General features: G+C 41.4%; 1 protein-coding gene across 1 annotated transcript in view; it reads left to right on the top strand.

Moving 5' to 3' along the window:
- The window catches only part of LOC136862733 (uncharacterized), a 425,476-nt gene that overhangs the window by 324,086 nt on the left and 75,431 nt on the right, over nucleotides 1-25,959 (top strand). The window contains exon 3 of the mRNA XM_067138959.2: nucleotides 22,838-22,932. Within this exon, the coding sequence (XP_066995060.2) occupies nucleotides 22,838-22,932 (95 nt within the window). The remainder of the gene's footprint in view (nucleotides 1-22,837; nucleotides 22,933-25,959) is intronic.

Below are 25,959 nucleotides of genomic sequence, written 5' to 3'. Positions count from 1 at the left end.
TGTCCTGAGGAAACTCGATACTGCGCACACTCAGAGCGCAGCAAAAGCAGGTCGAACCAAAGAAACTACAACCAACTTTACGGAAATGAAAACTCCGGTTCAAGTAAATCCAGAACCGCGAGAAGAAAGAGAAACTCGCCGAGATATTCCGTTTCGGTATAGAAGATCTAGGAATCGCCCCTACGAAGGGAGGGCTAAGTTTCAACCTGGACCTTCATGGAGGCAGGCAGCTAATCAACCCAATGATAATAGGAACTCCCAGCGGGAAGAATTAGAGAAACGTTGGAGAGAGACTACGGAATATGTAAGGAATAAGAACAGGGAAGAGGGCTTACCTGGAGCAGCTCCTTTGGAATACCAGGCAGAGATATAGAGAAGAAATGAGAGAACGGAAATGGATCCAAGAGCTACGGGTACAAAAAAAAACTTTGTCGAAGCAATAAAGAGACTGCCTGAAAACCCGGAGGGAGGAGAAGTAGTATGTAGCGCACTCATTAACCATTGGTATTTAGAGGATGCAGATTTACTATATGAGGATTCAACACCACGACAGCCTCAGATACAACGCGGCTTACCGATCATTATCATTAAGTTAGGCAATATGATTGTCCACTCTCTAGTAGACTCGGGATCGCAAGCCTCACTAATTTCGCAGAAATTAATAGATGTGGCGCAGGAGACGACCTACATCTCCATCTTGCCGGTTGCTCAAGTTAAGGTTAAAGGCATAGTTCCTGACAAAGCTATTAAATGCAAATTCCAGGCGTTTCTTGAGTTAGAAATTGGTGGTGTTAAGTTCCAACATCTATTTTTGATCTTGACGCAAATGAAATTTGACTTAATTCTTGGATCAGACTTTCTCATTCAACATGGGGGAATCATTGATTATCCCGCTAATGTGATTAAATTTTTCCACGTCGAATCTGTAGGGCTACAGTTGGTTTCTTATAATGACGTGAAGAATCCGGAATGTGAGACCCCGGTGGGCACAGTAGAAGGCAAGATGAGCGAGGCTCCGCCTGTCGAAGAAAGCGTCCACGAAGAGGGGCGACCCGAGGAAGTGGGACCCGTAGAGGACCAGATGGCGTCCATTATCGATGATGAGTTTAACGAGGACCACTACAACTTCACGCTGTACGCCAATGTAGCTGAAAGCCCAGATTACGATGATGATAAAGTAATAAAGGCAATCCAAGAGCTTTTTAAGAAGTTTCCAGATGTATTTTCTGAGAAACCTGGAGTCATTAAGGGTTTCAAGCACCACTTAGATGTTACTGACACATCACCTTATAAGAAACGGCCTTATCCGACACCCGGAAGCCAACCCAGCCGAACGGGTTATGCGCGAAATTGCCAGATTCTGTAGATTGTATTGTGGACAACAGCATTGGAAGTGGGTTGAAGTTCTGCCCATTATGCAAAGGATCGTCAATACCACCATGCATGAGTCTATTCAGGACATCCCTTTGAGTGTACATAAAGGCCTCACCCCTGACAGACCTTGGGATCGAGTTTTGCCTGATCAACCTGACGCAGCAGTGAGCCAACAAGCTCGCATTACCAAGGCACTTCGGCAATTACGACATGCTGCTCAAATCCGAGAAAAGAAGTTACGACATCACAAGTTTCGACAACCCTTACGAGTGGATGACCTAGTATTAATACGCAAGCCTGCAGTTTCACACCCTGACCAGGGAATTTACGCCAAATTTTGTCCCTTGTTCATAGGACCCTTCAGGATACTTACCGCACTAGATAATGGTGCCTACGAAGTAGGAAGGGCAGATAGCGACGTTGAGGGAATCTTCAACTCGGCCAATCTCAAGAAATACTTTACTAGGAGATGAGCGAAAAGAAAATCGCCCAGCAATTTTCTTTTTCCCGAGCAGGGGGGGAGATGAAACGGTAACACCCTACGAGCATTCACGTTTCATTCTTTTATTAAGAGAAGCTCGCTAACACCCGGCCGTAAGCATTTAAAACTTGCGCCGAGCGCACAGGCATAATGGGAACTGCGAGCAAGTTCGCGGCGTTCCAGAACACCGGCCAAGGACAAGCGACGTCACACAGAAGGTTCCTTCGTGTTCCATTGCTGCATGAACGAAATATAAGCGAGTCGCCGGCCTGGGGTAAGGCAGAATGTAAGCAGAGAGCCTGCAGTAAAGCAGAGAGAGTGTGCGGTATGCGACGGCAGTGTGCTGAAGGCAGAGAGTGGAGTGAGTCGGCAGTAAGCCGTGAGTCAGCGAGTGTGTGCAAGTAAGCACGTCGCGACATAATTCGTCTCTCGGTCCGGCTGTATATTTGAATTCGTTTAAAGACTGTGTTCTCGCCAGCTTGAATTCATTTAAAGACTGTGTTCTCACATAAACTGTGCCAGCTTTGAATTCGTTTAAAGACTGTGTTCTTGCATTAATTGTGTCAGCTTTGAATTCGTTTAAAGACTGTGTTCTCGCCAGCTTGAATTCATTTAAAGACTGTGTTCTCACATAAACTGTGCCAGCTTTGAATTCGTTTAAAGACTGTGTTCTTGCATTAATTGTGTCAGCTTTGAATTCGTTTAAAGACTGTGTTCTCGCCAGCTTTATTTCATTTAAAGACTGTGTTCTTGCATTAATTGTGTCAGCTTTATTTCATTTAAAGACTGTGTTCTCGCATTAACTGTGCCAGCTTAATTTCATTTAAAGACTGTGTTCTTGCATTAACTGTGCCAGCATTGATTTCGTTCAAAGACTGTGTGAAAGCAGCGGTAGTATTTCTAGCCAGCCTCAATTTCATTTAAAGACTATGTCTATCCGTTGAACTGTGTTGCATTATGATCTTAAGTGCCAGTGTTAATCTGAAAATCACGACGTACGGGAATTTGGACTGTCATTTATTTCAACAAATGTATTATGCTGGTGGAGTACAGTGCAGAGACTGTACTCGATAAATTTAATTTTCTTTATGAAGTGCTTGATCACCGCACCTCGGAAGGTTCTAGATTGTTTCATTTGCGTATTATTCCAAATACGAACTGTGACTCTAACTTTATCCTTGCTGCTGTGGGAACTATTTCGGCGTGCTTCGCCATAGGGAAGTGTCACACCAGTACCCCATGACGTCAAATGTGGAAGCTCCACATTTCCCCGTTCCTGCCTCTGGTTCGAGTCATCAACACTAATACAAACACCAACGACGGAAGACAACGCCGACGCCGACCGCAAGACGACGCAGCCGCCGCGGGACAACGTCCTCTTCACGCCCTCAGGGACAAATCTACAATTCAGCTATAAAAGGTGACATAATTATTTGCCTATTTATTGAATAAACTGAAGGATCCACTTAATCATGAATTTTTCTTTCACTACCCTTCTCTCTTACTCTCTTAGCATGGGCCGTACACGCCTTGTCGTTCCTCATGCTCTCCGATAAACTGAAGTACGGGCGTTCCTGTTACAATATATACTGTTAGAGTTGCATCACTCATGGAGTTTTGTGAATTTCTTAATGTTACATATCAAGACCTCTAAAGACATGTAAAAACTAGATGGTTAAGTTTATATCCGGCAATTGAAAGCTTTTTTACGTATGTTTCAGGCATTGAAATCTTATTTCATGTCACAAGACAAATGTCCAGTTCTCCTGAAGTTTTTTTCTCAAATGAAGTTGGTGAGGCTTATTTCTGGTTTCTCTTGGCACAGATGAATCTGTTTCAGAAGTCCATTTCCAGGATTGAAGCGAAAGAGATTTCAGTAAATGAGGTTAGGATGGTACTGCAGGAAGTAAGTGAAGTAAGTGTTAGTTTCCTACCTGACCTACCAAAAGCACAATGTCAGACGTTACAAGATGAATGAATGTCATTTTATGAAACAACTATTGAATATCTGTTGAAATGGAGTGAGTCTCTGTCACAATTGCAACATTTTGATTGGTTGCTTTTACAGATGACAATTACATGGGATCAGGTAGAATATTCTTTCAAATGGCTACATAAGCATAGTAAGTGTAAATTGAATGAGAGCATTTTGTTTGGTCAGGTCATGAAATTAAAGTCTTTTATGAAAGAAAATAAATCAAGTGAAGAATTCAGTGGTTTCTTAGGTAGCAGGAAGTGGGTACTGTTCTTTAAAAGCTGTCTGTCAGAAGAGCAATGCTCCGAATTGCTGAAAATAGTCCAATTTTATTTCTCTCTTCCTGCACAAAATGCTAATGTACTAATGAATGCTCTCTGTACTGAAGAAAGAAATAGGTTACATTTGTTATCAATTAGGGCCATTCTTGACATACAATATAATATGGCAAATGTAAGTTGTTCTGAATTCTATACATTAATCACCAGTGTCAAAATGTTGAAATAGCTTGACTCTGTAGTCATCACAAAAGTACAACTGCCATAATAAAACATAACTTGTAATATATTGTAAAGAGTATCACATTAAAAGTACGCCAAATACTAGCCTACAGTTGAACTTATTTGCTAATATGCATTTGTCCCGGTTTTCTGGCAGACAATTATGGCAACCCTACGGAAGAATAGAAAACCTTGTAATCGTTCGTCACGGCTACACTGGGCTAGCCTCAACGGGCACCCAGCTGAGCACCCCTGGGCTAGAGAATATCAGAGTTGGACACTAAATCAGTGGTCCAGAACGTTGTTCACTGATGAACTATCAATTGGTTTACACCCTGATGACAATTCTCCGCGCATATGGAAAGCATGAAGAGGACATTACAATGAATCATTCTCAGCAGAACGTCACCAACAGCTTTGAAGTTCAGCACTATCCTGGACAGGTATCATCTTCGGCCACCGTACACCACTTGTTCACATTAAAAAAATGGCGGCAATGTATGAACACAACGTCCTCCGAACCATACTAAGTGTTTTGCAGAGACTGTAGGAGATGGGTTAACTCTACGGGACGATAATGCTCGTCCACATAGCGCAACGGATGTGAATGGCCAGCTGGAGAGACATGGGATCTGCAGAGTGGGATAGCCAGCGTCTTCCCCGGACGTGTACTGTATAAAGCTTGCGTGAACCTTTGTTAAAGGAGCAATTTCCAACCGTCAACGTCCACCACTGACGATTCAGGCTCTAAAAGATGCTGCCATCGAGGAGTGCGACCGCTTGCCTCAATAAATGCTCAGTGATGTTTAAAAGTGCATTCGTGGAGGACCAACACGTGATCGACTCATGTGACAGCAATGAAAAATGTCTTTAATTTGTGATGTTCTAACTGAGGAGGGTCCTTAATTTGTTTGGTTTAGTCACATACTGAGTATTTATATTTCCAAACTACCGAGCGAGATGGCCATACGGTTACGGGCGCGCAGCTGTGAGCTTGCATTCGGGAGATAGTGAGTTCGAACCCCACTGTCGGCAGCCCTGAAGATGGTTTTCCGCGTTTTTCCATTTTCATACCAGGAAAATGCTGGGGCATCATCTTAATTAAGGCCACAACCGCTTCCTTCCCACTACTAGCCTTTTCCTATCCCTTCGCCGCCATAACACCTATCTATGTGTGTCGGTGCGACGTAAAGCAACTTGTTGAAATATGTATAAATTCCCGAATTGGGTAGAAAGGTGCCGATAAAGGTACGTTTTCTTTGTATTTACTACTTTGAGTTTCAAATTAAATAATATGGTATCGGTTTCACCTCAGCACAACAGAATCTGGTATAAGATAAGCTTAATTTATTTTGTTGAGTGTAGTTCTAATACTGCGAGGAATCCAACGTAATACTGTTAAGACCGTAGATAGATTAGAGGTTAACCGAGCGAGTTGTCTGCGCTGTAAGAATCGTGTATCAGTAAAAGTACATTCGTAGGATTATGGGTTCGAACCCAACCATCGGCAGTCCTGAAGATGGTTTTCCATGGTTTCCCATTTTCACACCAGACAAATGCTGGGGCTGTACTTCAATAAAGGCTACGATCGCTTCCTTCCAATTTTTAGCCCTTGCCTTTCCCATCGTCACCAAAAGTCCTGTTTGAGTTGGTGCGACGTTAAACCACCAGCAGAAAGAAAAAGAAGAAGAAGAAGAAAGTATGTCCTTAGTTCTGAAAAAGTAATGCCTGGTCCATTTAGAGTGTTAAGTATTCAATTAGGAGGGTGTACTTTTAGTTTACTTGAGGAATACCAACTATGACCATAGCTTAACGTACTGCTAGGCCTACTTACTATAAAGTTACACCAGGAGAGCAAACTAAGATCAAAGGGTAAATCCATCGCCGTAGTAGTAGTTCCCGTTGCTTGTAAATACTATAGCGAGTTGGCTTCTTGGTACGGGCGATGTATTCGGGAGACGGTGGGCTTGAATCCCACCGTAGGCAGCCGTGCAGATGGTTTTACGTAGTTTCCTATTTTCACAGCAGGCACGTTTCATACCTTAAATAAGACCATAGGCGGTTCCTTCCCGGCCTTCTTATCATTTCCTATTTCATCGTCGTCTGGCTCCATGGCTGAGTGGCCTGTGTCTTGCCTTTCAGTCCTTGGAGCCCAGGGTTCGATTCTCGGCCGGACTGTGGGATTTTAATCTGCAAACTGTTATTTCCCTTGGACCGTTGAGTAGGTGTTTGTGCTGTCCCCAGTACTCCTGTAATTCGCACACCACACATTACACTACCGTCCATGACACTACCACGCAGTTTCCAATACACAGCAGGCGCCGTCTACCCTTGTTGGAAGGTCTGAAATACAAGGGCTGCACCAGTGTAGCAATAGCCACACGAAATCTTTATTATTATTATTATTATTATTATTATTATTATTATTATTATTATTATTATTATTGCTAGGGGCTTTACGTCGCACCGAAACAGATAGGTCTTATGGCGACGATGGGATAGTAAAGGCCTAGGAGTTGGAAGGAAGCGGCTGTGGCCTTAATTAAGGTACAGCCCCAGCATTTTCCTGGTGTGAAAATGGGAAACCACGGAAAACCATTTTCAGGGCTGCCGATAGTGGGATTCGAACCTACTATCTCCCGGATGCAAGCTCACAGCCGCGCGCCTCTACACGCACGGCCAACTCGCCCGGTATTATTATTATTATTATTATTATTATTATTATTATTATTATTATTATTATTATTATTATTATTATTATTATTATCCATCTCCTGGACAAGCCATGAGGACCCATTGATGAGCAGAAGGTAGAAGCGTCCACTACCCATAACCTCGGCATATCAAGTGATAAAGTGACTAACTTTATACCTGGCAACTTTCGCCTCCAGGAATTTGTTTAGTGATCATTTATTTCGTAGGTTGAGCGGATCTGAGGACCATGTACCTCTCCATAAGTGGTGGCTACCTTTCTAGTCTCCTGGTAGGAAATGCCATTTCATATCCTTCCGGATGAACTACCCTTTCCTATCCACGGGTATATATTTTCCATGCGCACACATTTCACGAAGATCCACACTTGGATCAGGAAACATCCGCCATCTTCACAGGAAGACCAGGTTAGGTTACTACCACGGGATGTTCTATGAACCTTCGAGTTGACGAACCTTCTTGATCAAATCTTCAAGAGGGTAGCAGGTAGGACGTCGTGTATAGGTGTGGTTTTTCCTCAGACAGTACACGAGAAGGTAAGTGGAGGGGTTTTGATTGCCAAAAGTAATTACGCTCTGAAGTGAAGCAGAGCACCACTCACCCCGTTCCTCATCTTGAGATGTAATTAAGGTGGGTTGGGGAATCTTACATAACAACACTAATTATGATATGGACGCTTGGCGTCTGGGGGGAGGGGAAAGTTGTGTCAGTAATTGCCCTTCTGAAAAAGATGTCCGACGTTAGCTCATAGCAGTTAAGAGTTGTCTGGCAATCGATATCGTGAGTCGACTCTGTGATATCTCTATATTAGCGGGATTTCGGATGACATTTCTGCTCTAAGGAAACCATTTAGTCATTTAACTAGCTCCTTCATCTAATTGCCCGGGGAATCAAGGACGTAATCTTCCTGCTCTTCTCCCACATTTCATCACCGACTACTCTAGAATATTGGAATATAATCTTCAGACATGGCCAAGAGTAAAAAGAGCAGGTTTCTGGAACTGTTGGCAGGAAAATAACATTTCTGGTGGAAGTTAGTATGTGCTAACTTTATGTTCAAAGGAGGAAAAAGATAATAATTTGGGTTTAACTTGAAGGAAGTTGAAGACGTTTGTCCAGCTACTAGTACTTTCTGTCTTATTTTACTGCGTTGAGCTACGTGAATTAAACCGCGTCGCCAATCGCTCGGTATGCTTCGCATTCATTGGACAGCATTTCGTACTACCTATGTGTCCATCCTTAAGGAGCTGGGAATCAGTTTCAGGCTATCGGCTGTTTACCAACAAAGAATTCTCTTATTTTTGGTCAAATATGCGTTATGCAACGTGGAGAAAGTAAACCAGACCAAACCCCATGGCTCAACAGTCCCGATGGGCCATGCCTTATCAAGCGACCGCTGCTCAGCCCGAAGACCTGCAGATTATGACGTGTCAGCACGATGAATCCTCCTAGCCGTTATTCTTAGTTTTCTAGACTGGGGCCGCAATCTCACCGTCAGATAGCTCCTCAATTGTAATCACGTAGGCTGAGTGGACCTCGAACCAGGCCTCAGGTACAGGTAAAAATCCCTGACCTGGCCGGGAATCGAACCAGAGGCCTCCGGGTAAGAGGCAGGCACGCTACCCCTACAGCGCGGGGCCGGCATAGACGTGGAGAAAGTAGCTTCGAAAAACACATATTCCTAAGAAATGGTCCTGAGGAGAGGGAACGTGAACAAGCTCCTACTCGTTGAACAGAACAGACAACGCAAAGCAAGCAAACAGGACACCTCACACACAAAAAACTCGATTGGTAGATCAGGATAGATGGAAACTTATTTCGAGAAATGTCCTCAAGAGATCACAACACTCAGGACTGAGGGAACAATAGGAAAATCCTCAGCCTGTTTCCAGTCACTCGACTTGGCCAGGGATGGAATGAATGAAGCCCTCATTTAGCAGGCTGCCGATGCCCGTCGAACTCCTCTGAGGCAGTGATTAATGACTGACAGATGAAATGAAATGATGTTGGAGAGTGTTGCTGGAATGAAAGATGACCGGGAAAACCGGAGTACCCGGAGAAAAACCTGTCCCGCACAAATCTCACATGTAGTGACCGGGATTTGAACCACGAAACCCACCGGTGGGAGGCCGGCGCGTTGCCGCCTGAGCCACGGAAGCTCTGCACTGAGGGAACAATATGAAAAAAAAAATCATGAGATAGTTGAAGTTTGAAACTCAAGTCATGTGTGTAACGTCCGGTCAATTACTATAGAATTTATATGACGCTGGAATATAGGAATATTACTCTGATAAGGAATACTTTAATATGCCAACAAACCTAATAACACTAGTCTCTCCGATTGGAATTTTTAAAATGCCAACGACTCTGCCAGGGACTCGATCCTACAACCATGAGTAGGCCTATAGAATATGAGGTCCTTCACCGACTACGCTACGCAGTTGGCCTCCAGAATAAAAGGAAACATTCACTCTGGTACATTCGTATGAAGACTTCCTGCGCGAATAGCAGAGGCGGATTGCATAATGATATTCCTTTTTAGACACAAACAAATGATTTGATTCTAAATGTAAGTATGCTACGATACATTTTGTAATAAATAAATAAATAAATAAATAAATAAATAAATAAATAAATAAATAAATAAATAATAACAATAACCGAGCGAGTTGGCCGTGCGGATAGGGGCGCGCAGCCGTGAGCTTGCATTCGGAAAGTAGTGGGTTCGAACCCCACTGTCGGCAGCCCAAAAGATGGTTTTCCGTGGTTTCCCATTTTCACACTAGGCAAATGCTGGGGCTGTACCTTAATTAAGGCCACGGCCGCTTCCTTCCAACTCTTAGGCCTTTCCCATCCCATCGTCGCCATAAAACCTATCTGTGTCGGTGCGACGTAAAGCAACTAGCAATAATAATAATAATAATAATAATAATAATAATAATAATAATAATAATAATAATAATAATAATAATAATAATAGTCTAATAATAATAATAATAATAATAATAGTCTAATAATAATAATAATAATAATAATAACATACATTACCATTATAGACTGTTATGCCTTTCGGCGTTCAGTCTGCGAGCCTCTGTGAATTTACTAAACGTCGCCACAATCCTCGAATTGCAAATAGTGTTGTGGCCTCATTTAGTTCTATACCTCTTATCTTTAAATCGTTAGAAATTGAGTCTAACATCGTCGTCTTGGTCTACCTCTACTTCTCTTACCCTCCATAACAGAGTCCATTATTATCCAAAGTAACCTATCCTCCTCCATTCACCTTACATGACCCCTCCACCGAAGTCGGTCTATGCGTATAGCTTCATCCATCGAGTTCATTCATAAATTAGCCTTTATCTCCTCATTCCGAGTACCCTCCTGCCATTGTTCCCACCTGTTTGTACCAGCAATCATTCTTGCTACTTTCATGTCTCTTACTTCTAACTTATGAATAGGATATCCTGAGTCCACCCAGCTTTCGCTCCCGTAAAGCAAAGTTGCTCTGAAAACAGACCTATGTAAAGATAGTTTCGTCTGGGAGCTGACTTCATTCTTACAGAATATTGTTGATCGCAACTGCGAGCTCACTGCATTAGCTTTACGACACCTTGATTCAATCTCACTTACTATATTACCATCCTGGGAGAACACACAACATAAATACTTGAAATTATCGACCTGTTCTAGCTTTGTATCACCAATCTGACATTGAATTCTGTTGAATTTCTTACCTACTGACATAAATTTAGTCTTCGAGAGGCTAATTTTCATACCATACTCATTGCACCTATTTTCAAGTTCCAAGATATTAGACTGCAGGCTTTCGGCACAATCTGCCATTAAGACCAAGTCGTCAGCATAGGCCAGACTGTTTACTACATTTCCACCTAACTAAATCCCTCCCTGCCTCCTTTCAGCAGATGATCCCTGTAAACTACGAACAGCAAAGGTGAAAGATTACAGCCTTGTCTAACCCGTGTCAGTACCCTGAACCAAGAACTCATTCTACCATCAATTCTCACTGAAGCCCAAATGTCAACATAAATGCCTTTGATTGATTTTAATAATCTACCTTTAATTCCATAGTCCCCCAGTATAGCGAACATCTTTTCCCTCAGTACCCTGCCATATGCTTTCTCTAGATCTACGAAACATAAACACAACTGCCTATTCCTCTCGTAGCATTTTTCAATTACCTGGCGCATACTGAAAATCTGATCCTGACAGCCTCTCTGTGGTCTGAAACCACACTGGTTTTCATCCAACTTCCTCTCAACGACTGATCGCACCCTCCCTTCCAAGATGCCAGTGAATACTTTGCCTGGTATACTAATCAATGAGATACCTCGATAGTTGTTGCAATCCTTCCTGTTCCCTTGCTTATAGATAGGTTCAATTACTGCTTTTGTCCAATCTGAAGGTACCTTACCAACACTCCATGCTAATTTTACCACTCTATGAAGCCACTTCATCCCTGCCTTCCCACTATACTTCACATTTTCAGGTCTAATTTCATCTATTCCTGCTGCTTTATGACAAAGGAGTTTATTTACCATCGTTTCCACTTCCTCAAGCGTAATTTCACCAATATCATTTTCCTCCTCCCCATGAGCTTGGCTGTTCGCAACACCACCAGGATGATTTCCTTTTACATTGAGAAGATGTTCAAAATATTCCCTCCACCTCTCCAGTGATTCCCTGGGATCTATTATGAGTTCACCTGAATTACTCAAAACACTGTTCATTTCCTTTTATCCTCCCTTCCTAAGATTTTTTATTACTGTCCAGAAAGGTTTCCCTGCTGTTTGACCTAGCCTTTCCAGGTTATTACCAAAATCTTCCCACGACTTCTTTTTGGATTCAACAACTAGACGATTCGCTCTATTTCTGATAAGCCTTCTTTTTACGTTTACAAGCTGCTCTCACTTCATCATTCCACCAAGATGTTCGCCTTTTCCCATCTTTACACACAGTTGTTCATAGGCATTCCCTTGCTGTTTCTACTACAGCATCCTTGTATGCCACCCAATCACTTTCTATATTCTGTACCTGCTTACTGTCTACTGTTCGAAACTTCTCACTAATCATATCCATGTACTTCCATCTAATTTCCTCGTCCTGGAGATTTTCTACCCTTATTCGTTTGCGGACAGATTTCACTTTCTCTACCCTAGGCCTAGAGATACTTAGTTCACTACAGATCAGATAGTGGTCTGTATCATCAAAAATCCCCGGAAAACTCGTACATTCCTAACAGATTTCCTGCATTTGAAGTTGGTTAAGATATAGTCTATTATGGATCTGGTACCCCTAGCCTCCCATTTGTAGCGGTGAATAGCCTTATGCTTGAAGAATGTATTCGTAACTGCTAAACCCATACTAGCACAGAAGTCCAGCAAACGCTTCCCATTCCCACTAGCATCCATATCTTCCCCACATTTACCGATCACTCTTTCGTATCCTTCAGTTCTATTCCCAACTCTCGCATTGAAACCGCCCATTAGCACTATTCTATCCTTGCTGTTGACCCTGACCACGATGTCACTCAATGCTTCATAAAACTTGTCAACTTCATCCTCATCTGCACCCTCACATGGTGAATACACGGAGACAATTGTAGTCCTAATTCCATCAACTGACAAATCTACCCACATCATTCGGTCATTTACGTGCCTAACAGAAACTATGTTGCGTGCAATGGTATTCCTGATAAACATCCCTATCCCAGACTCTGCCCTTCCCTTTCTAACATCAGTCAAATACACTTTATAATCTCCTATCTCTTCCTCGTTATCTCCCATTACCCGAATATCACTTACTCCTAGCACATCCAGTTGCATCCTCTTTGCTGACTCTGCCATTTCTTTCTTCTATAAGCCCCATTAATATTGATAGCTCCCCATCGAATTCCATTCCATTTTTATTTATCTTATACGTGACACATTTCATGCAGATTGAAGATATATAAGAGTTGAAGTTTTTAAATTGTATTTTTGTAACAGAGTTCACAAATACCTTTTACGCTACAAGGCGTAGTCCCCACTTCCATTGCCTCGTTCAATGCCTAGCCCTAGTTTTACCGTCTACGTATTAAAATATTTAGATAGGTGTAAACCTTTGTGCCTGCACGAAGTGTTACTATTTCAAATTACGATTCCAAGTTATAACAATGAGGTAGGCTGCCGTGTGGTTTTCATTCTCCTTTGGACTTGGGAGTTACATTCTGTGACTCACTGCAAGTGCTTCATGTCCCCTACATTCCTGAAGACAATAAACTGTCGTCATATGGTATTTACAATGGCTTGGCCTTGCTGTACGTAGATCACAAACTAGACGAAGTCATTAACTGTGTTCCCATTTCCTTTGTTTGCGTCACTTCCCACTTCCTTTCATTACATGTGAACACACATACAAAATTACAAGAAAAAAGGCAAGAAATATCTTAAGAGTTCCCAGGTTGGAATAGTTATCATCGCTGCCAAGTAGTTTTTGTTTGTTCCTTTCAGCTAATATCAGTTTAAGAGACCTTGGAATGTCAGATTTTTTCCATGAAATGAAGTTCTTAAATGCGGCAGTAAATCCAGTAATAGGAGTATTTCTCTTTCAACCACGCTTCGGTTAGCGTTGTTAGTTGCCGTCCTCGGAGGTTCGATTGCCGATGCTGCCAGAAATGTAAGAATTGTAGGAGAGCTGCTATGTGGTTGAAATCGTACATGCAGCTCACCTCCATTTGGAGTGCCTGAAAAGAGCTGCATCACCTCGGACACGAGATATTTTACCACCTTTGAATGCCAGTCGCTGAGTGAACCCGTTCCCAGCCCTCAACCCAAGATAAAAATTCATAAAAATGAAATTAATGCAAGTATCATCAAGTCATTACGTTCGTCATCCTGTCACTACGTTTCGGTTCTGTTGGACTGACCAATGAAGCTGAACACTACTTGATAGTGGAACTACACGCTAATAGGAAGACTGATATAAAATGAAGAGAGCTGGTCGCCTTTGTTTCGGAGTAGGCCTAATAAAGTTTCTTTTTGACTTGCTTATTTGTATAATTTGTTTTACAACTGTGTTGTTGTGATGTTAGTATTAGTGTTTACACCTACAAATGTTGTACGGAGGCTGTCCGAGGCAGTAAACGGGAAGTATAAGAGTTAGATCTTCCGTGAGGAATTCGAAAACTTTTAAGGAACGAGACTTCCTTTTCTGGAGTTCCCTGGGTTTTGCTCAACCTATACCAGATATAAATACCGGGAAAATTCCCGGGCAGTTCTATCCCGCTTAGTGCCGAGGTTACGGAAAGTTAAAACCTGTACTCCTATCGCTCCGAGAGCTTTCATGTCCTGAAAAAAGTTTATTTTTTCTTATATGCTCCAGATGTTAGGCTTAGAAGTATGATGGTGTCCTTAGCATGTTTCAGTTTACGGGTTTGGCTCTTCATACCATAGCTACCATGAGCTAAATCTCTCTCTACGACCTCCTAGGAAATGTGCGATGTTGAAGTGACATGCGTGTCAGTAGAGGAATGCGCCTTGGCGGAGACGATTTTCAGGACCGGATGCTCCCGCTGGCTCAGTAATTCCCTTCACTCACATTGTAAAACATGACGAAAAGCATGACAGCTATGGCTAGTAGCAAAATAAACAAGCATTGGAGTGCTTAAATGTAAGACATGCATGCCGTGCTGGACATCTGCCTTTCTCCTACCTTCTTTGTGTTACGTGGTTTTCTGTTAATAACGTGGTATGGAGCTAGATTGTAAACAGACTGACAAATCAAGGACGTCCTATTTTTGATACACTGGATTCCTCGTTTCAGCAATGTTCTTTGGATAGGCCTTGTAAAAAAAAAACCGGACCGACCGTTCAACAAAGTTTCGATCATAGGTATCAGTCAGTTTAAAGTGTTTTCCATTGTAATATTTTGTTAGAGGATAAAATACGCTCGAGGAATAGTGCTAACCACTTGTTCAACTACTTGTGCTTATTTTCAGTAGGTCATCGCGTTTAATATCACTCTCAAATGCTCTGAACCGTTACTGAAGTTAATGGTAAGAATTCTGTTGGTTAAATGAAAAACAAAGTGCAAGAAATTCTTAAAGCAGTTATTAGGATATAAATAAAGTACTAAAATGAAATAGAATAACATTCATTAGGAAATCACAATTCAAGCACTGGGGGCAGAGTTTCTCAAACTTTTCTGTAAGCGCACCCACTTAGGCTTCTAATATTTGTAAAATACTCGCATAATAAATATAATAATTTATAACAAGCTATCAATCAATCAATACTGATCTGCATTTCGGCCAGTCGCCCAGGTGGCAGATTCCCTAAATGCAGATCAGTAATGATTGATTGATTGATACCGTGTTTTAGCGGTAGGTAGAGGTGAAAGAAGGTGCGGGCTTGAACGGGTCTCAAACTACGGAATCAAAGTTAATGTAAAATTTAACAAGGTTATATTTTCTTTTCAACATAAAGAAATAACAATCATGGCAGGTACAGAGTAGCAAGGCAAGAAAAATACAATTACAATATTTACAGGATTTGGGCTTCGAGCCCCAGCCTCACAATTCTTGAGCAATTAGCCCAGTTTTACCCCAAACACAAGTTTCAACAGAGGGGCAGAAAACCCCATTCATGCCTAGGAGCACTTGCTCCAAAATACACAGTAAGGCCTCCTTGAGGCGCGCAGAAACCAAAATTTTCGGGAAAAGAGCAACTTGCTCTCAAAATTCAGGCCTGTCAAAGGCCACACCTAATTCCACTTTCAAACTGCCCTCTAAGGACATATACACAGGGGTAAAATACCCAACCTACTGAGGTCTATTAAATGAGAAGAAGGTTGATTACATGACCTCTAAAATAACAATTTGAGAGGAGGCGATCTGCACTCCTAATGCATTTGTTTAAAAACCTAATCCGGCCCTAGGCCACTAATGCAAGGGCTAATCCCATACTACAGAGGTGACTTTAGAAAAGAACAATTTGTTTTACGTTAACGAAGAATAGGTTGAGAAAATTAAGTTCACCTCAAAACAATATGAGTGGGAGCTCGAGAGGGTTAAGCACTCTCTATCCCAATATGTAGTTTAAAAGATAGAATAGATACAAGTTTCTTTACATTTAAGGAAGGTTACATAATGGAAAAACTTCGGACCCGCCCCGAGAGTTAAACTGCTGAGCTAGCAAAGAAAGAAGTTATTAATTGGCCATTACCTTGTTGTTGACCGCCGCCGAAGAAAGAGGCGCTTCCCGCCCCCTGCTATGTACTTTACGCACTGAAAGATGGAACAGAAGTGGCCCGGAGACCCTAAAATCAGCAGTTTATATACTCTCGCTGAAAGTTCGAGGCGTTAGGGGAATGAGAACACCCTCCCCAAAAAACTTTATTGGCTAACCGAGAAAACCCCTACACAATATGAAGAAGAAACACATTATTGGTGGAAAATTAATTAAAGAAATTCAGGATTGGCTAAATACAAAACAAGGGGAAAGAGAGGGGTATACAGCCAACTTAAACAATAACAGAAAGAAATTTAGCAAAGAACAAACTTTTGAAATTAAATTTTCTCCAAAAAAAGTTCTTTCACTCCGCGCTAGGGTGCACTATTGTTGATCTTCAGTAGTGTCCTCTAGAAGAGAAAGTTCACACTTCTTACTACAAGCAAAACAAAAATACGTCGAAAATGACACAGTTCAAAAACTCCAAAATTTCCATGTAGTGACATCTTCTGATAAACTTGAAAATTAATACCGTCGATAAAGTTCAGACTTCCTCCAGCAGAGGAGTTTCTACTGGCGCACATTTTGAATTAGCGGCGTGGAGGTGTACCGCCCGGTACAATAAATATCATAATTTATAACAAGCTATCAATCAATCAATACTGATCTGCATTTCGGCCAGTCGCCCAGGTGGCAGATTCCCTAACTGCAGATCAGTATTGATTGATTGATAGCTTCTTATAAATTATGATATTTATTATGGGTTATGGTGTAACAGTCATTATTAAAGTTACAATTTTATAATCGTTAACATCCTTACTTTATTTTAGTTAGTCATACAGGGATCAATACCGTGAGTACCAGAGTGTGAGATGTGAAGTTCACAAAGTTATTTTAATAATCCAAAAATACAGAAAACTGTTATAACTCAAATCTATACAACAATAATTACAGAGCCTTGCTTGTTAAAAATTGAGGTATTAAGGAGATATAGAACTACGGAAAATTATGAAAAGTTAGCTTAATGCGAAATTTGAGCCTTCTTTCGTGATATAATTCGATCCATTCTTGACTTAATCGGACGTTACTTTTCATTTCAGTTAGAAAGCAGAAGCAAAGGGTAGAATTTTCGTCAAAGAGCTGCCAATATTCACTTCTAACGTTTTGCCAGAAGGCAGAAACATCTTTTAGACCTTCAGTCTACAAGTCTCTCAACATTGAAGGCTATCTCTAATATTATTATCAATATCATAGGCAAAAATTGGTACCCCAAGCGGTACGCGTAACCCCCGAGTTGAAAAACACTGTTGTAGAGGTACAGTATACACTTCATTATAAACATGAAATATGCAGCGGATTTTTATGTTTTTATGGCATTACCCCCTTCATTTCAAAGTTGCAATGCCAGGCAAATCTTACTTAAAATATTCACAAGGAAATGGAGTAAAGGACCCTCCAGAACTTATACCACATTCTGAGGAAAGTAACGCACGTTCTACAAGATAGAGATTGATACTTTAATGACAAATTCGGAAATGTTCTTAATCACGGTGCTGGAAATCCCGAAATCACGGCAAATGTTAGCGAATCCTGATGTTACAGTTCCGTGTGCATCGCTCATCAGTCCGATTATTCTTCCAGCTCGTACTGCCCCTCGCGAAAAGGGGTTGTTGGTTCGTAGGTGGTATTTGATATACTATAGGTGAACATAATTAATCTTTCTTTTCATCTGCTTTACGTCGCACCGACACACATAGGTCTTATGGCGACGATGGGATAGAAAAGGGCTGGAAGTGGAAAGGAAGTGATTGTGGCCTTAATTAAGGTACAGCACCAGCATTAGCCTGATGTGGAAGTGGAAAATCACGGGAAACCATTTTCTGGGTTGTCGAGAGTGGGGTTCGAACACTCTATCCCTCGAATTCAAGCTCATAGCTACGTGACCCAAACCGTACAGCCACTTGCTCGGTGAGTATTCTTTTGCTTCTACTTCCCTGCCATCCGAATTTCTTGGGGTCAGTGTCACATGTGGGTTTTTGCGTGTTTTGCGACAATGTGAAAAGATGTATTCAACTGGTACGTGTTTCTGTGGTGGTTAGACCGAGCTCGATAGCTGCAGTCACTTAAGTGCGGTCAGTATCCAGTATTCGGAAGATAGTAGGTTAGAACCCCACTGTCTGCAGCCCTGAAAATGGTTTTCCGTTTTTTCCCATTTTTACACCAGGCAAATAATGGGGCTGTACCTTAATTAAGGCCACGGCCACTTTCTTCCCACTCCTAGCCCTTCCTTGTCCCATCGTCGCCATAAGACCTATCTGTGCCGGTGCGACGCAAAGCAACTAGCAAGATGTGGTGGCTAGATGTGACGAGTGTTTGACGTGTACATTTTGAGACAGACACAAACACCCAATGCCCATGCCAGAAGAATTAACCAGACTTGGCTAATATTCGCGGCCCGACTGAGAATCGAACACTACTCTGACCATTCAGCCAAGGAGCCGGATTGTTGGTGTACAAAATCATTTTCAGAAAAATTAATTCTAGTTTTCGCATTTATGTACTCTGAAAGCAGACAGACTCTGACAGTCAGAATGGTTGCTGAGAACTCTAGAAGAGGGTCTTTGATGGTGTAGCTCTTCGCTAGACGACCCACTAACTATTTTTACAGTTTTCGAAGAAGCCGAGGTGCGGGAATTATGTCCCGTAGGAGTTCTTTTACGTGCTAGTAAATCTACATATACGAGACTTGCGTAGTTGATCACCTTCAAATACCACCGGACTGAGCCAGGATGCCGAGTTGGGATCAGAAGGCCAGCGCTTCAACCGTCTGAGAAACTCGGCCCCTGTCACTTATTTCGTCCTACGATAAGTTTCATTGGCTTACTCTATGGAATGTGGTATTCTTCGGCGTGTTTCATTAAACACGCATCATTTGTGTTACGGAGATTCCTTGGTGAACAGAGGTGAAAGAAGGTGCGAGCATGAATGTGTCGATGTAAGACAGTCAGAAGATTAATTTAAAATAAAATTAGAGCTCTATTTCTTTCTCTGCTTTCTTTTGGTTTTTTTTCAAAGTCTCAACTTTACAAAATTCAGGTACAAAAGTTCGTAAGATTGGGTAACAATTTTAGAAAATCGAATAATAATCAATCAACACACCGAGCTCGATAGCTGCAGTCGCTTAAGTGCGGCCAGTATCCAGTATTCGGGAGATAGTAGGTTCGAACCCCACTGTCGGCAGCCCTGAAGATGGTTTTCCGTGGTTTCCCATCTTCACACCAGGCAAATGCTGGGGCTGTACATTAATTAAGGCCACGCCCGCTTCCTTCCCTCTCCCAGCCCTTTCCTGCCCCATCGTCGCCATAAGACATATCTGTGTTGGTGCGACGTAGAGCCAATAGCAAAAAAAAAAAAATATCAATCAACAAATTTGAGCTTGAAGCTCCCTAATTATAAATGCTCCTTTCAACCAACAGTCAAGGAGACGGGTCTTCCAATTTCTTTTACATCAATAGTAAGAACATAGTATCCAAAATATACAATCTTAAAAGACCACCTTTGCTCCACAAAATTATCTAAGAGACTACTCTCCCAACATCATAACATTAAAGCCTTCCAAAGGCACCATTCAACCTTTACGTTAATAGAAAGAGCGTCTTTGTCCTATAAATTTACACTTAGGAACCTATTTCCAGAAATATCTTGGCCTATCAAAGGCACAACCTACATTTTACGAAATCAAACCGTATTCACTATTTTAAATGCTCAGCCGTCTAACATCTTTACATGAAAAGAATGAAAAATGTTTAACAGGGGTATCGAGTACCCATTCTACCAGGTCTTTGTGAAAAACAACAGCTTAAAGTTACCGGTCCAGAAATCAAAATGGTGAGGAGGCTGACACTTGCGCTCCTTGAAAATTGAAATGAAAAGCTTAAAACCCTATTTGGGCTTATGGGCCGAAGTTACAGAGGCTAAGCCTATACTACCGAGGTGACTAGGTGGAGGAAAATTAAATTGCAGAAATTACAAGAGAGAAAAGGTTGCAAAATGATAGTCACCTCAAAATCAAGTTGAGAGGGAACGTGAGAGGGCATCTCACTCTCTATTCCCTGATTTTGGCTAAGTTCTTTCGGCTTATTTGAAATTTACATTTAGAGTTTGAAATTTTCATTTTTGAAAAATGAAGTTACATTACGAAAAGTTTGAAACATTCCCCTAGAGATAACTTTAAAAGACTATCAGATTTGAGACTGGATCTGCCATTACCTTGAGCTAGTGAACCTCCTGAAGATGGACGAGGTGCTCCGCCTCCTTTGCAAACACACACACTAGACTGAAGGGATGAATAAAACAACCTGGTCCGAAAATGTGCCAGGCTAAGGCCTGACACACCCCCAATTCTTATTGGGTAATTAAATAAATACCAGACAATGTTGATTGGATGAAAAATAAGTATACAAAATTTTATATTGGCCAACATCTTAAGTTGACGGGAAGAGATAGAAGTGTTGTGAACTTGAACACACCAAAAACAAAAAGTAACCAATTCAGATTAGTAAACCTTAAAATACAAAATTACTCTACAATTTTAATAGTCAATCTTCACACCAGAGGGCATAACATAAGTTTATAGTAGCGACATCTGACGAGAAATGTTCAATCTTCTTGCGCTAGTTGTTGCGAGTTTTAGATTTTAGATGGCATTCTCCAAGGCGCTTCATTTAAATGTACGGGCGGGTATACCACCGGTACAATTTTTATTGTGGTTTTCCTAGCATTATTAACATTACAATATGACGTTATCCGTTTATCCAGACAGCTCTTCCAGTTTTAGGCCATAACGATAGCAGTTTCACATTCCACAACAGATACTGGCAATAACATAGGTCATCAGCATGAGCTAATGCTACAGATGTCTGTAAGTCCTTCACTATAATAATACTTTATAACGGCTATGGTTTAGCTAGCCCAGTGGTGTTGGGTTGCATGGCTGTCTCACACCCGGAGGTCCCGAGGTTTGATTGATGGCTCGTTCAAGGATTTCATTTCTGGACTGAGGAACTCGGGCTCGTAAGAGCCATTGAAAAGAGGACCTGGTTTCGAGAACCTGGCAGTAAGGCTGAGAAACTCGTCACACTAAGTACGTAACTCTACAACACCTGCTGGTCATCTGGCTGGATAACAGTGGTTTTGGGAAACTGAGCCCCTTAATGGACTAGCAAATTGTTTGAATTCCGCTTTTATAATGGAATTTAACTGAAAGACCAGACCGCCAGCATAGCGTAATTGGTTCGGCACTCGCTTCTCCTGCACGGGAGGGCGGGATTGGACCCTGACAGAGTCGGCTGGCATTTAAGGGTGCTTAAGCGTGAGAGAAACTCGTGGGAGTAAATTACTGATACATTAAGGAACCCCCTTTTCAGTAAAATTTCGAGCTCCGGTCAATCGTAATTGAAAGGGTGTTGTTATTATTATTATTATTATTATTATTATTATTATTATTATTATTATTATTATTATTATTATTATTATTATTATTATTATTATTATTATTTTGCTAGTTGCTTTACGTCGCACCGACACAGATAGGTCTTATGGCGATGATGGGACAGGGAAGGGCTAGGAGTGGGAAGGAAGCGGCCGTGGCCTTAATTAAGGTACATCCCCAGCATTTGCCTGGTGTAAAAATGGGAAACCACGAAAAACCATTTTCAGGGCTGCCGACAGTGGGGTTCGAACCTACGATCTCCCGAATACTGGATACTGGCCGCACTTAAGCGACTGCAATTATTATTATTATTATTATTATTATTATTATTATTATTATTATTATTATTATTATTATTATTATTATTATTATTATTATTATTATTATGTGAGGAGCAAGACTAGCTCAGCGCGTTAGAGCTCTAGCTAGTGCGGATAATATCCATAAACTCCGGAACCAAGTAGTGATTTCTTATTGCAAGTCTTGGAAATTTTTGGGATTATTTATTTTGTATTCCACTGGTCACCTTCTTTCTAAATCTATCCATAATAAAGTAAAAATTAACATACTGACCGTGACGCCACAATAAAATAAAAATATAAACACTGTCAATAAAAGAGGCTATTGTTTAATATTACATTATTATTATTATTATTATTATTATTATTATTACTATTACTATTATTATTTACCGGCTCCATGGATACATGGTTAGCTTGCTGACCTTTGGTTACTGGGGTCCCGGGTTCGATTTCAGACAGGGTCGGGAATTTTAACCGTAATTGGTTAATTCCCCTGGCACGGGGACTGGGTATATGTGCCGTCTTCATCATCATTTCATCCTCATTACGATGCGCAGGTCACCTAAGGGAGTCAAATCAAAAGACCTGAACCAGACCTCTCCGAAGGCCATACCCCATTATTATCATTAATGCTTATGATGGACTAAAATACTAAAATATTAGTCGAGAAATACAAAATTATTTAACTGTTTGAGGTTTATTATTATTGTTATGTTTAGTTTGTTTTACATAACAGTTCATTAAACTTTAAAAATAAATTTTGGTTCTTTTACAGGTAAGTTGAAAGCCTTCAAGCAGTGTCGTTGCATCAACGCTGCGCTATTCTTCTATTTCCACCATTCAGAGGAACGGTGGCAGTGTACTTCGCAGGTAGGAAATCAATTGCAATTCCACTCTCGGAACTGATGATAACTATGTCCAGAGATCCATACATGAATCATCTTTGGTAGATTATAAACTATGTTTTTCCGTACTGATTTGTAAACAAAAATAAAAAACATCGAAAATTAGGAAAACAAAAACCTTTTTCTTAATGAACGCCAGAAATGTACTAATATCAGAAATGTACTAATATCTTGAGCTTGAAAAGAAGTACAGCGATTATGATAGTTATGAACATTACCATTTTTCAGGATGAAAGTGTTGGTAGTAGGAAAGAAACCTAAGAGGATTGAATGCCAAGTTGGGAATTCGAAACTGGAATAGGTAGATCATGTTAAATACTTAGCATGTGCATATTCCCAGGATGGTAACATAGTACTATGGACGTCTGACGAGAAGTCGGGTGGATGCAAGGGGTAAAGAAGGCTGCCACGCATGCGTCTCAAGGTCCGACAGTCAACATCTGTTCCGTCCGCAGTTACTCTTGCGAAATGAGGTGCTGTTCTGAAGCTTCAGAGTAGTAGTGCAATTGTGCTTTTACTGCATAAGAACAAGTTAATAGTGTTTCAGAGAGTTCGCAGTGTGTCTCACGACGAATGTTTTTTTTTTTTGCTAGTTGCTTTACGTCGCACCGTCACAGATAGGTCTTATGGCGACGATGGGACAGGAAAGGGCTAGGAGTGGGAAGGAAGCGGCCGTGGCCTTAATTAAGGTACAGCCCCGGCATTTGCTTGGTGTGAAAATGGGAAACCACGGAAAACCATTTTCAGGGCTGCCGACAGTGGGGTTCGAACCTACTATCTCCCGAATACTGGATACTGGCCGCACTTAAAACGACTGCAGCTATCGAGCTCGGTACGAATGTTTTTTAGCTTAGAGTGCAGTATGTGTTACGCGTGCCGTGTCTACAAGCTGCCGCTACTACTCGTGAGACGCAGATAGTATACTGAGTGAAAGTGAGTCAAGGTGCAGCAAAGCTAACGTGGAACGGGCGAGTTGGCCGTGCGGTTAGAGGAGCGCAGCTGTGAGCTCGCATCCGGGAGATAGTGGGTTCGAATTCCACTGTCGGCAGTCCTTAAGATGGTTTTCCGTGGTCTCACACTTTCACACCAGGTAAATGCTGGGGCTGTACCTTAATTAAAGCAACGGCCGCTTCCTATCCATTCCTAGGCCTTTCCTGTCCCATCGTCGCCATAACACCTGTCTGTGTCGGTGCGACGTAAAGCAAATAGCATATAAAAGGCTAACGTTGTGAGTTTTTTGTTGCTATCAACGGTATTCTGTAAGAAAGAAATGATCTATCGGACGAAATTTTTTCGTTGGTCTATTTTCAGACTGACTTTACCGTACAGGGTGAAAGATGGGTACACTCAGGATATATCATTCATAAGTTAGAAGTAACAGACATGAGAGTAACGAGAATTATTGCTGGTACAAACAGGTGGGAACAATGGCGGGAGGGTATTCGAAATGACGAGATAAAGGCTAAGATAGAAACGAACTCGATGGATGAATCTGTTCGTATAAACCGGCTTCGGTGGTGGGAGCAAGTGAGGTGAATGGAGGGGGATATGTTACCAGGAATATAATGAACTCGGTCATGGAGGGTAAGAGAAGTAGATGGAGACCAATGAGACGATGATTCGATTCAGTTTTTTTTTTTTTTTTTTTTTTTTTTTTTTTTTTTTTTTTTTTTTTTTTTGCAAGTTGCTTTAAGACGCACCGACACAAATAGGTCTTATGGCGATGATGGGACAGGTAGGAGTGGGAAAGAAGCGTCCGTGGGCTTAATTAAGGTACAGCCCCAGCATTCGCTTGGAGTGAAAATGGGAAACCACGAAAAACTATCTTCAGAGCTGCCGACAGTGGGGTTCGAACCAACTATCTGCCGAATACCGGATACTGGCCGCACTTAAGCGACTGCAGCTATCGAGCTCGGTGATTCAGTTTTTAATGATACGAGGTGTGGAATTAAATGAAGCCAGAGATTTATTTGCAAATAGAGGATTTGGAGGCGTTTGGTTAATTCATAGAGTCTTGCAGACTGAACGCTGAAAGGCATAAGAATCTATAATGAGGATGTGATGTCATGTGATGTTTATGCCTTAAAATTTTGTTTACATTAAAATTATTTCAAGCAGCTGTGGCGATAATTGCAACGAACGTTAAGATCTAATGACACATTCGGCTGTTTAATGTGGATATTATTTTATTTGTTCACACCATGGCAAAGCAAATATATATACAAAAGTAACAATACTGTTATTGTTTTTACGGCCCACTAACTACTTTTACGGTTTTATGGAGACGCTGAGGTGCCGGAATTTAGTCCCGCAGTAGTTATTTTACGTACCATTAGGCCTAAATCTAGCGACACGAGGCCGTCTTATTTGAGCACCTTCAAATAACGCCGAACTGAAGCAAGGTCGAACCTGTCATATTGGGGTCAGAAGGCCTGCGCCTCAACCCTCTGAGCCACGCAGACTGACATATATAAAAGTGTTGCCGGGCTGAGTGGCTCAGACGGTTGAGGCGCTGGCCTTCTGGCCCCAACTGGGCAGGTTCGATCCTGGCTCAGTCCGTTGGTATTTGAAGGTGCTCAAATAGGTCAGCTCCGTGTCGGTAGATTTATGTCACGTAAAAGAACTCCTGCGGGACTAAATTCCGGCACCTCGGCGTCTCCGAAATCGGTAAAGGTAGTTAGTGGGACGTAAAGCAAATAACATTATTATTATTATTATTATTATTATTATTATTATTATTATTATTATTATTATTATTATTATTATTATTATTATTATTATTATACCAGGAGGTACACCTCCACGCCGCGCATTCAAAATTAGCGCCTAAATGAACTCCTCTAGTGGTAAACCAGTGAAACTGAAACTACATCAAATTAGAACTTTACTCAGAAGATGTCACCACAGAAATAGGATGTAATTTTGCTATTGTGCAGTTGCCTAAACTGAGTGATTTTATCCTTGTTTTGTTTGCCATTCATCAAGAAGTTTG

This window comes from Anabrus simplex, chromosome 2, assembly GCF_040414725.1.
Source record: "Anabrus simplex isolate iqAnaSimp1 chromosome 2, ASM4041472v1, whole genome shotgun sequence".
Lineage (NCBI taxonomy): Eukaryota > Metazoa > Arthropoda > Insecta > Orthoptera > Tettigoniidae > Anabrus > Anabrus simplex.
This window is presented reverse-complemented; position numbering and strand designations above follow the sequence as displayed.